The sequence below is a fragment of the Chenopodium album genome, chromosome 23, assembly GCF_948465745.1.
Source record: "Chenopodium album chromosome 23, dcCheAlbu1.1, whole genome shotgun sequence".
Classification (NCBI taxonomy): Eukaryota; Viridiplantae; Streptophyta; class Magnoliopsida; order Caryophyllales; family Amaranthaceae; genus Chenopodium; species Chenopodium album.
This window is the reverse complement of record NC_137856.1, coordinates 39,758,435-39,771,595: the sequence shown is the minus strand read 5'-3', so window position 1 is coordinate 39,771,595 and position 13,161 is coordinate 39,758,435. Positions and strand designations below refer to the sequence as shown.

Below are 13,161 nucleotides of genomic sequence, written 5' to 3'. Positions count from 1 at the left end.
GCAAGGAGAAAGACTGAAAGAGAGAGTAAACAAGCAGCAGTAAGGGCCTATTTTGATTGACTGAATTGAGTTAAACTGTACTGAATTATGAGAGAAAGAAATTAAAATAAGAACTGAAATGAGTTGAGTTCAGCTTATTGGAGTTGAACTGAACTGAATTGAATTGAAAATAAGTTGAAAAGAACAAGCAAAAGTTTCATATGGGTTATGAGTTATGAGTTATGAGCTTATATTGCTGTGCATCTAAGTTGTGACATTATTTATTACAAATTTTCTACACCTGTTATTCTTTATAGTTGTCACTTTGCATTTTCTGAGAGAGGAAGGAATAAATACAAAATTATACATTAATATAATTATAAACATAAGTTTCAAAACACAAGTGTTTAAAATAAGAGTATAGTGGCTATCTATAATGCGAACAAAGATATTTATTTACTTAAAAAGTAAAAAACAGCTATAGTGTGCACCAAAAACAAAAATAGCTATAGTGCAATATTTATAACACTTCAGCCTATAATCCATACTTTTTGTGGAAATTTTGAGGGTGTCGGGGCCCGGTGGCAAAAGAATTTGAGACCTTAGGGGATATATCTCGGGACATATAATGTCGTTTGAAACCATATGTGATCATTATATGTTGTCATAAACGTACATGGTAGGCTTGAGTATAAGAAATAACTACAAGTTGTGAACGGGTAAAATGATCGTTTAAGGGCATATTGGATGGTTCCATCGACCCAATTGAACACCCGGAGGATTAGTGACCATGGTAATAATCTCGCCAATTTTTATATTCGGGCGAAAAAGGTCAAAAAATTACAAAATCGATGGCTATAATCCACGCTTTTTTAGGAAATTTTGAGGTTTTGAGGCCGGTGGCGAAAAGACTTGAGACCCTTAGGGACACATCTCAGGTTCATATAATGTCGTTTGAAACCATATATGATCATTATATGTTGTCAAAACGTCCGTGGCAGGCTTGAGTTTACGAAATCGATGTAAGTTGTGAACGGATAAAATGACCGTTTCAAGACATATTGGATGATTCTACCAACCTAATTGGACTCCCGAAGGGTATTAGGAACCATGGTAAACATCTCGGCAATTTCTAATTCCAGACGAAAAAAGGTCAAAAAATTACAATATTGAAGGCTATAATCCACACTTTAGAGGAAATTTGGAGTTTTCAAAACCCGATGGCGAAAAGTGTAGAGACCCTAGGGGTATATCTTGGTGTCATACAATGTCGTTTGAAACCACGTATGATCGTTATATGTTGTCATAACGTCCGCGGTAGACTTGAGTTTACGAAATCACTACAAGTTGTGAATGAGTAAAATGACCGTTTAAGGGCAAATGGACTCCTAGAGGGTATTAGGGACCATGGCAAACATCTCGACAATTTTTATATTCAGACGAAAAAAAAGGTCGAAAAATTACAAAATTTAAGGCTATAATAACCAACGCTTTTTGAGGAAATTTTGAGGTTTCAAGGTCTGGTGGTGAAAATTGTTGAGACTGTAGGGGATATACCTCGGGGTCAAATAATGTCGTTTGAAACCATATATGATCATTATATGTTGTCATAAACATACGTGGTAGACTTGTGTTTACGAAATCACTGCAAGTAGTGAACAGGTAAAATGACCGTTTAAGGGCATATTGAATGGTTCCACTGACTCAATTGTACTCCCGGAGGATATTAGGCATCATGGTAAACATCTCGGCAATTTTTATTTCTGGACAAAAAAAGATCAAAAAATTACAAAATTGAAGGCTATCCACGCTTTTTTAAGAAATTTTGAGGTTTAGGGGCCCAGTGGCGAAAAGCCTTGAGATCCTTATGGACACATCTCGGGGTCATATAATGTCGTTGAAACAACATATGATCATTATACGGCAATTTTTTATTTCTGGCGGTAGAAGTCAAAAAATTACATGATTGAAGACTATAATCCATGCTTTTTGAGGAAATTTTAAGGTTTTGGGCTCCGGGGACAAAAACCCTTGAGACCCTAAGGGATACATCTCGGGGTCATATAATACCGTTTGAAACCATATATGATCATTATATGTTGTCATAAACATCCGTGCTAGGCTTGATTTTACGAAATTAGTGCAAGCTATGAACGGGTAAAATGACAGTTTAAGGGCATATTGGATGGTTCCACTGACCCAATTGGACTCCCGAAGAGTATTAGGGACCATGATAAACATCTCGGCAATTTTATTTTAGGGCGAAAAAGGTCAAAAAATTACAAAATTGAAGGCTATAATTCACGTTTTTTGTGGAAATTTTGAGGTTCAGGGCCCGGTGGAGAAAGGCCTCGAGACCCTTATGGATACATCTCAGGGTCATATAATTCCGTTTGAAACCATATATAATCATTATATGTTGTCATAAACGTCCGTGGTAGCCTTGAGTTTACGAAATCACTACAAGTTGTGAATGTATATAGAATGACCGTTTAAAGGCATATTGGATGGTTCCACTGACCCAATTGGACTCCCGGAGGATATTAGGGACAATGGTAAACATCTCGGATCGGAAATTTTTATTTACGGGCGAAAAAAGGTTAAAAATACAAAATTGAATGTTATAATTCACGTTTTTTAGGAAATTTTGAGGTTTAGGGGCTTGGTGGTGAAAAGCCTTGAGACCCTAAGGGACACAACTCGGGGTCATATAATGCCGTTTGAAACATATATGATCATTATATGTTGTCATAAACGTCCGTGGTAGGTTTGAGTTTACAAAATTGGTGCCAGTTGCAAACGGGTAAAATGACCGTTTAAGGGCATATTGGATGGTTCCACCGACCCAATTGGACTTCCGGAGGGTATTAGGGAATATGGTAAACATCTCGAAGATTTTTATTTACGAGCGTTAAAATGTCAAAAAAACTACAATATTGAAGTCTATATAATCCATGATTTTTAAGAAAATTTTGAGGTTTTAGGGCCCGGTGGCAAAAAGTAGCTAAATTGAAGACTATGATCCACTCCATTGTTCGAGTACAGGCTGGATTCAAATCATTGTTGGTTATGGTCGAGTCATTTTTTGACAACTTTAGGGTCTCAACACTTTTCGCCACCGGGCCTCGAAACCTCGAAAGTTTCTCAAAAACTGTGGACTATATAGCCTTCAATTTTGTAATTTTTTTTTTACCTTTTTTCGTCTGGAAATAAAAATTGTCGAGATGTTTACTATGGTCCCTAATACCCTTCGAGAATTTAATTGGGTGGGTGGAACCATCCAGTTTGCCTTTAAATGGTCATTTTACCCGTTTTCGTACATGCCTCTTGTATTGGCTATATGCTCTCACAGGGCCTTTACGTTGTTGGATAATGGTCATATATGGATCCACATAAAATATTATATGATCCCTGGATTCATCCCGCAGTGTTCCGTGAAATTCCAACACCAGCTCCGACACCTCTTAAATCGCTCCAATTTTGTGTATTCAAGTCGGAATTAGGTTGGGTTAAATCATGTCTTGAGTTAAATTAGGATCAAGTTATGTCGGGTCAATCTAGCCACATAGTTTGGGTCGGGTTACAGGTCACTAGTTTCACCCCATTATCCGGGTACATGTTGGGTTCAGATCATTGCCGGTTCAGGTCGAGTTCTCAAGTTGGGTTAGTTTTTAACAGCTCTATACTTCTCAAGAGGTGCCATGGAATAAGAATGGAGGATGTATATAAAGTTCACTTACAATTTTTTTTTATTTTTTTTTTAAATTACTACGTAATTGTCATAAAAACAATACAAGTCCACTGGCCTTTTATCCGTCAAGGTTTTTTTAATTCTAATTTCTACTTGAACTTGGTACTCCCTCCTTTTTTTTAAATGCATCACTTTGAAAATTGTATTATTCACATACCATGATTCCATGATTGACTTAATTTTTTCACCACTAAAAAATGAATAAATATTACTTCGTATTATATTATATATCATTAGATTTGTCATAATATCTAGTTTCAAAATGTAATTTTTTTTTATAATTTGTTTTAATACACAATTAAAGATATTAAATAGTCAAAATAACATTAAAAAATAACTTTAAAAAAATTTATATATATTTCTGTATTCACATATACTCGGTAATAAATTTTTGCTCTCCTCTTTCCTCGATTATTTACTGGGCTGTCGAATACCGACCCACAATTAATCCACAGCCTATGTTGATCTACTTTTAACAACGCTTTGGCCCAATAAGATATGAGCCTGTCCAGTCCAGTCCATTCGCCGGGGCCGACAGTCTATGCGATCGCCTTTGCTATCACCCATTGTCGCTGTCTAGTGTCTACAAACCAAACAAACCCAAAAAATACACATCAGTTACAGATGAAACAAATCATACAATAACAATTAACAAATAACAATAGACCTCATTACACGGGTTTTTTCCCCCCAAATATAAGCCAAAAAATCAATACAATTGTACAAATAAAACGAATATGTCAACAAAAAAAGATGCGGTGTTTGTTTGTCTGTCTTATCCCAAAAAGGTTGGGACCCATGCTGCAGCAAAATATCAGTAATCCAGCAAAAAGTAGTGTCCCACAACCCATAATGTTAGTTACACGTGTCTTTCAGCATCTTAAGTTTCTCTCTCAAAGATTAATTGGCCAATATCATTAGTGTAGTAATAGGGTATTCAACATTGATTAATTAAACACAATATTCTACTTTTGATTATACCAAACTAACCCAACCCTTTGAGGTATTAGTATACATGATACAGGCCAAAAATGTATGTATGTCGAACCGAGCCCAAGACATATTGGCTAATAACACACTTCTTAGAGCCTGACCACCTCACATTGGATGGCCGAAACCAGTTGAGGGGAATAATGGGCTATAACAGCTTGTCATAATTTTGATCAATGAAATAATGGGTTATGAAGTATATGTTGGCCATGCCATCAAGGTCAATAACGGTCCGTGTCATTGGTCGGACTCATTTGCCACATAAATCCACCACATCTCCATGCCCCATCACAGTACAGCAAATGAAAACAGGCATGTATGGGCAACCACTGACGATGGTGCTAAATTACGGAACGGCACAACCAGTAAACTAAAGTTGTATAAAAAAACAGATCATCGGAATTGAAACAGTAAAAAAAGAAAAAAAAAAAAAAAAGCCTAACTTACACCCCTCTACTCTAAAACATACCTAACACTACAGAAATTTAACAGAGTTCATAACATCAACATGTATCAGATCTAAAGCTGAGAACAGTTCAAAGAGCCATTCTACTAGTATGCACTTTTTTTTTTTTCATTTTGTCTGCACCATTATGACACTAAAGAGAAATTGACACCATGATGATCATAATACAAGGATGACAGAGAGGATAAAGAGAGAGGGATTGACTTACATGCCGATGGGTCAAGCCTCCATCGGCATTTTTCCAGAGAGTAACAGAAGCCAAACCCCACGGTCCTCAACACTACCGTTTGGGTGGTCTTTCATCATCATCTCCATCATCATCACCAGAATCATCCTCGTCACCTGACCTTTTGCGCTTTGGTGGGGCCTCAACTTTTCCATCCTCATGATCATCATCATCCTCATCATCGGTATCTTCATCAGTATCTTCATCATCACCATTCTCTTCGGGCTCAAAATCAGAGGCATCCACCTCATCTTCGGCAGGAGCAACAGGGCGAACAAGATACTCAGTATCAGGCTCCTACAAAATCAGGTTCAAGAAAACTTTAATTATTCACAGAAAGATGACCAAAACATTAAACATTACCCTCAGCAAATTCGCTGTGTTAACTTTGTAAAATTTAAGAAGCACTTGTGAGCTCAGACTACCTAAACAAGCCACATCTTAATTTATTTAAGGACTAATATACACTAGTGAGTCGTCGTCGTTTGCTCTTAAAAGGGATCAGAGTGCCACCCAACCCCTTGTTACAAATCGCTAATCCTACTGAACCTATTAATCTATTAGTCTATTACAGATTTACAGTGAATGCTAAGTTCCACAGACCAAGAAGCTGCAAGGCATGCAACGTGTCTAAGAATCAATTAAATTATTACAAACCAGTATTAAGAATGTGTTTTGTGAGCATTATGGCCAAAAAATTAGATGAACATCATCACACAAAAGATCATATCATCAATACTTAAAGCTTGACACATAGTCTATAACAAAATTACAGGTATAGATGATTTGATTAGTTCCTGCATGCTACACCAGATATTGAATTGATATTACATCCAAAAGTAATCATCTTGCTTAGTTACAAAGTATTGGATAAATATCATCCATCCACAGTATTTAATGAGGCTAAAAATGCAAAAACTCAGAAGTCATGGTAAAAGTTACAGAATAACAGCTACGATTTTGACTTTTACCACCTTAAGATTTGTTACCAAAGACTCTATCAACAATCAACACGCACACACGAGCAATAAAACGACTCAACCCAGACACAACACCATAGGCCAGATTTTAAAAAGCTTTTACCAATGATGACCTTTCCAACTTTCTTTCAAAACCAATGAATCCAAAACTCTGCCCCAAAACTTGACATGAAGTAAATTTCATAAAATCGTCGAAATCGAGCATAACAATCATGTAATCCTCAAATAGTTACTGTAAATTTAGATCAAAAAATTACGGACACAGAACATTTACGACATCACTTTCATTAAAATCATTTCTATCGAATCACAAATTCCCTGAACAATGGAAAAGAACAAAACTTGCAAACAAAAATAAACTTTAAAGTTTAAACCAAAAGACTTTTTACTTCAATCAGAAAACAAAGAAAAAAAAAAATTGCCGAAAAAACAAAAGAAATGTTAAGAACTTTCAGATCTACCTAAAAAAAATTGCCGAAAAAACAAAACATTTTTCAGGAAAAAAAAAATAAATAAAACACATAAACCCTAAGACTTTACCAATAGACAGTAAAATATCGCATTCTGACTACTCCAACCTCAAAATTGACCAAAGTACCCTTCAAACAGTACATAACTCTGATATATGCATAGATCTACGCTACACAGCCCGCAGATCTAATAAATTAAGGTCCAGAAAACCAAAATAAAAAGCAGAAGCTGAACACATAGAAAAACAACATAAACACCATAAACTTCTTGATAAAAAAAAGTATCAAAAACGAAGAAAATCACAAATTTAAGCATAATAAAAAAAAAAGTATCAAAAACGAAGAAAATCACAAATTTAAGCATAATAAAAAAAGTATCAAAAACGAAGAAAATCACAAATTTAAGCATAATCAAACCTAGATCTACAGAAAAACGAAGCACATAAACAGATCTGACAATGAAATCCACAAAAAATGCTGAAATCAACATACCAATGATAAAATTAGCAGATATTTGGAATAATCCAGAATATCAACAAAAAAAATTATACATAATACGAATTTCGTTACCTCATCATCGTCATCGCCGTCGTCATCATCGTCGTCGTCGTCGTCATCATCGTCGTCGTCGTCGTCGTCGTCATCTTCATCTACCGACTGAACTGCGGGAGTATCAGAAGACGGTAGACCTTCCTGCACTGCATCCTCATCACCTTCATCATCATCATCGTCGTCTTCATCGTCATCTTGTTCAGAACCATCATCACCGTCATCTTCTTCCTCGCCGTCAACCTCTTCTTCTACAACTTGTTCAACTTCCTCCTTTATCTGGCCGTTAATGGCGGCTGCGACCTCCTTCTTCGCCGCCTCAATTTCTCTCTCCTCCTCCATTATCATCTTCATGGTTGCAATAACAGAGAATTTTTTGGGAATTTTCCTTTTTTAAAAAAAAAAAATTATTTTTGGGGGAAAAGGGGGAAAGCAGGGGAGTGAAGAGAGAGAGAAAGGGTGAAACAGAGGTTCGAACCAGTAGCAACTCTAGGGTAAGTGTGATCTCAACCGTTGAAAAAAGAGGTAAATGGGATTGATGACGTGTAAGGAGATCGGACGGTTGTGGATTGGTGATGATGGATATTTTGTGTGTTTCTGAAACGCACGTGTGATACGCGTGCGTGGAAGTTAGGGTTGAGGGTTTTTTGATAATTTCAAGAGGGTTTGATCTTCTTCTACGTACTTACGACTTTACGAGGCTTTGCTATCCCGAATATTCCTGAATGAAAGCCACCTTATTATTTGGGCTTCTGTTCAAGTCAGATTACTGAAATAGTGGGCCGTTAATTGGTTTGGAACCTTTTGGGCCTTTTGAATGGCTTAAAATATTCGGGAGGCGTTTGGCTCACAAACTAATATGATTGTATGACCCCTCTAACTACAACACTATTAGCAGAGATGGTAGTTGGCAACATTTTCCAGTTTTGATTCTATTACCTAATGATTTGGAAATGAAAAGGAGTGCCCTTCAATTTATTTGCAGAGGTGACAAAACAATGGAACTTGAACACTTGATTTTATTATCTGTTATGTCTATATATCATATATTGATCTCACTATTTATTTTCATCCTAGATCAAGGTTATTGCGATTTTAGAATTAATTCCAAACCCTATGTACAGCAAATTGGTAAACCAACATATGATGACCAAAGTGAGAACCGATTACACAATCTCAAAGCATGTACATGACATTATTGCATTATATACATGTGATCCTCATACTAATCGTCGTACCTCAAGTCCTCAACCATCAACACACACCATCATTTATAAATGTGAATTAAATAATTGTTGTACATGAAATCACAATTACAACATTAATTTATACTCAACCAATTTTAAACAAAACATGTTCAATTGTACACACGGGATAAGACTTTTTTCTAACCACACCCCAATAAAAATCAACAATCCTTAGGTGTTTGGTTCAAGCATCATAGGTATAAGGTATGGGTTTAGAATGACCAAAACCCATACCTTGTGTTTGTTTTTAGAAATTTCATTTTTCAAACCCATACCTCAAACCCCCAAAATATGGGTTTTTAAAACCCAAGGGGGAGGTGGGTATGGCTCATACGGTCATACACTCATACCTATACCTTTAGGTTTAAAATTAAAAGAATAACTATCATTCCTACATAAAAACCAAACCCATGAAATCAAGTTCCAACCCCATACCACCCAGATTTCATTCCTCATTCCAAACCTATACCATTGTTTGAACCAAACACCCCCTTAAAAAGTTAAGTAACACAAGCTTAAAATAAAACATTGAAATAACCATCACATAATTCACATTCACAAAGTTCACACTACAAACAATACGCAACTCTATACCTATCAAATTGTCTGTATTTCCCTCTTTGATAAGATAAAATTCTCCAATAAATGAAAAATGGGTCCACAAAATAACAATCCAACGTTTAACTCCTCCTCCAAATTCTCTCTCCTCACTAGACCCTTCTTCTTGCTCCACCAAAGTATATGCTCATAATATCTCCATCAAACAAATAAATAATAATAATAATTCTACCTTTAAATTAAAATTCAAGTATAAAAGGTGGATAGATCAACATCAATGGGTTGGATATGGACAGCAGCAACATCGTCGATATACCGGTGGTCGGAAATAGGAATTCAGGGAGCATCATCGTCAATCTCCGCAATTTTCCGGTGGTCGGAGTGTAACTTCACGAATTATACGGCGGAGAGATTGCAGTGGTTGAATATATGGGTGTTTGATAACGTGCTATGGACTTTGGTAACTATGATTGAGTCTCTTGCTTTGTTTTCTCTCCTCTGTTTCTTCTATACTTTTTGTGGTTGTACTCTTTAATTCAATTAATTAATGGAATTTGTCTAATGTTATTCTTTTTTTTTTTTTTTTACTGTATTTGTATATATTTATTGGCTTATAGTACTCGTATTAGTTACTTGTATTTTCCTTCAATTAAAAATTGTAATTTGCTGCTTTGTTAAGCTTTAATTGCTTGACATTTTCATTGTGGAAGGAGGGAGAGAGAAGCAGGATTTTTTAAAATTTTGTTTTGGTTTTTTTTTTTTTTTTTTTTTCACTTTGTTTTATTTTATTGTTTCGATTTATGTCTAGGTTCTTACCTTTTTTTTTTTTTTTTTTTTAAATGTAAGAATAAGGGGATCATTTAAAGGGAGAGATAAGGAAAATACCTCAAGAGGCTCAAGTAGTCGAGTACCTTGAGATTTGAATCTTTGATCCCTAGACTGCTACTATAGTATATGAGATGAGAGCAATGACACTATTTCATCACCTCAACCTCTATTGCTATTAGAGTAGTATATTTTTGTATGGTATCGTATTCTTATGGTATATGTATCTTTAAAAAATAAAGAGTACATCTATATTCTCATGTAAATGTCTCAAGAAAAGTTTATGAAATTTTTTTACTTTGGAGGTAGGTAGGGATTCCCTTACCCTCCTCTCAATTCCCAACTGAACTACAAAAACGGTGAGGGTTAGGGTGAATAAGACGTGGTCATGATCTTCCTTACAATAAAAAAAATAAAAGGAATTAAACTTTGTAAAATCAAGTGAGGAACGAAAATAACAAGGAGACTAGTAATGACAAATAAGTCATTGTACAATTGTACTCAAGTGATGGTATACGATTCATACGTATTACATATTTCCTCCGTTTTCAATTAGTTGCAACATAACCCTTTGACACGTATTTTAAAGAAGATATTAAACTATGTAACGGATAAATTAATTTACAAAATTTTACCATCTGTAAGAAGAAGGGATAAGTTGCTACAGTTTAAATTTCTTAGCTTAATTTATTCGTTTACCAAGTTTAATCACCTCCTTGAAAAGCGTGATAAAAGGTGTATTGCAAGTATAAAAAAAACAAAGGAAGTATGTATTTTCCTTGTGTCCTTAGGTTTTTGGTACCTTGAGCTTTTAAATTTTTGTTAAAGTGTTATGTTTTGTGATTTGGTAATTTCACTTTGGTGTCATGAAATTTCTACTGGTATTTCTTTTCAATTTGATAATCTGAAATTTATTAATCTGATATATATAAGATATTGAAGTACTGATATTATATATATTTAGGCCCTGTTTGGTAGTAAGCTTATTGTAGGTATATTAGCTTATTTGACTAACTTTAGCTGATTGACTAGTCAAACAAGCTAATACAAGTGTTTGGTAGTTAGCTTATTGAATGAGCTTATTCCACTAAATAACCTCATTTTGAAAAAGCTCATTTTAGGAGCTTTTTCAATTAGCTTATTCATTAATTATTGTGAAATGACACTTATAATCTCATTTAATTTAAAATCCTATCTAAACTACCTACCCCACAATTAACTTATTGGTCATTTCACATACTCAATCACCTTTAAGCTATCAGCTATTTACCAAACACTTTTATATAATCAGTTAATACAATAAGTTAGTCAAATCAGTTAATAAAATCAACTAACTCAATCAGCTTCAGCTTTCAGCTTTCTCCCAAACAGGGCCTTAATGTTGATACTAGTGAGTAGCCTGGGTTCGTTACTACTTTTATAGTTGTGCAACTACTAATTTTTAAGAGCATCTAATAGACTAATAGTTTGTATCTAGTATGTGTTTTTGATACTTTGCAGTATAATATTATATATCGTGCAATGTTAAACCATAATTAACATTAGCCTGAAGGTTCTTCTAAGAGGTCAAGTGTTCAAACCTTTTCCTCCATTTATTTTTTCAATATAGTTAAGACAACATGGAGTATTGTTGGTTGTACGTGTGGATGACGTGACATATTGAGGAGTTGAGAGGATGATGTTGCATATTGAGGAATTGAGTAAGTGACGTGACGAAATGAGGGAATTTACGTGGCGCATAGACGTTCTTGAAAACGCCTTTTAATATATTAGTATAGATTTCATTCATGGTTTCGGTCATACATAATACATTTTTAAGCATGATTTAAGAAGTTTTATCGATAATGACAATGTTAAAAGACACTCCACCTAAATAAGACACCATAGCAAAATTTCATTTTTTTAAGGCATTAGAGAGAAAACAATACAATTTTTAAGGTATCAGAGCGAAAATAATATATGGAGTACTCAAGATAGGTATTGAAATGGAATTACCAAACCATTGGATTATATAGCGAAACAAATTTTAAAAATCCAAAAACCAAAGTGGAATCATTGAAACCATTAGACACCAAATTGAAATTAAATTATGTCAAATCTCAAGGCACTAAAGTGTCAATTTTCAAAAATAAAATTTACCAAGTAATGCTTGATTAATGATAATGTTACATGTTACAATTGTGAAATTTATAATTTAATTAAACTCCATAGAGGTGATATCCCCCCCACCATCCAAAGGGCCTTGCCCACTAAATTAAGGAGTAACAATATTAGTTCATGCAACAATTTATACTTGTGCAGTAGTGCAATAAGGAATCTTATTTTGTTAAATTTTAACTTATAATTAATAAAAATCTTATTGCCTAATTGGCAAAAGTCATTTACGCAATTACCGGTTTATCGATTTAACCTTTGAAAAAACTACCCTCTAACTGATTTTGTGTGGCACACTAACTATGTGTACACTATGTGAGTATATAATTTTCACTATGCCTATAAAGAAGTATTCCACAATTCTTATTTTAGCATTATTTGAGAGGCAATCAAACCTCACCATCCGGAAAAACAAAATATGTATAACAAAGGGGAAATTTGTAATCGGTAATATTTAGGATAAATAAAACTAATCCCCTAAACTTTAACAAAACAATTTTCCCAACATGTAAATTGAGACAATATTCAGGCAATATTGAACTTATAAAAAGGCGTATTAATTTTTAGTTGTTGTACCTATTAGAATACTCATATTTCGTAGTGTTAATTATTCTAAAATAGATGGAATAGCCGAATAAATATATACTCCGCATTCGTATACGTGGACGTCGAGAAATTACAAGTTTATCTTATGAAAAAAAAAATAGTGACATTTTTGTAAATAAATCAATATTTTTTTTTTTATTAAATATGAACTCAATAATGTTGAATTATTTACTCCCTTTGTGTTTTTTAAGTGTTACAGTTTGACCAAACACGCATACCAAGACACGATGACTTTGACCACTAATTTATCTAATTATATGTTAGTAAAATCATAGGGAATTTGATATTATGAAAGTATACATCATGACAAATCCAACAATGTATAATATAATAACATTTGTTTTTTTTTTTTTAGATTAG

The 13,161-nt window shown here is 34.3% G+C and overlaps 1 protein-coding gene across 2 annotated transcripts; it reads right to left on the bottom strand.

Annotated features, from left to right (window-relative positions):
- Positions 1-4,033: 4,033 nt before the first annotated feature.
- Positions 4,034-7,898, bottom strand: LOC145608187 (uncharacterized). Of its 2 annotated transcripts, XR_014105748.1 has the most exons (3): positions 7,433-7,898; positions 5,395-5,709; positions 4,034-4,313 (listed from the first exon to the last, which is right to left on the bottom strand). XR_014105748.1 is itself a non-coding variant. In XM_081663798.1 (2 exons), exons 1-2 carry the CDS (start codon positions 7,763-7,765, stop codon positions 5,467-5,469), a joined length of 576 nt encoding a protein of 191 aa, XP_081519924.1. In that variant the 5' UTR covers positions 7,766-7,897; the 3' UTR covers positions 5,072-5,466. The 2 variants fall into 2 exon arrangements, 1 of the variants encoding a protein (XP_081519924.1); XM_081663798.1 differs by lacking the exon at positions 4,034-4,313 and having other exon boundaries at positions 5,072-5,709; positions 7,433-7,897.
- Positions 7,899-13,161: the final 5,263 nt, after the last annotated feature.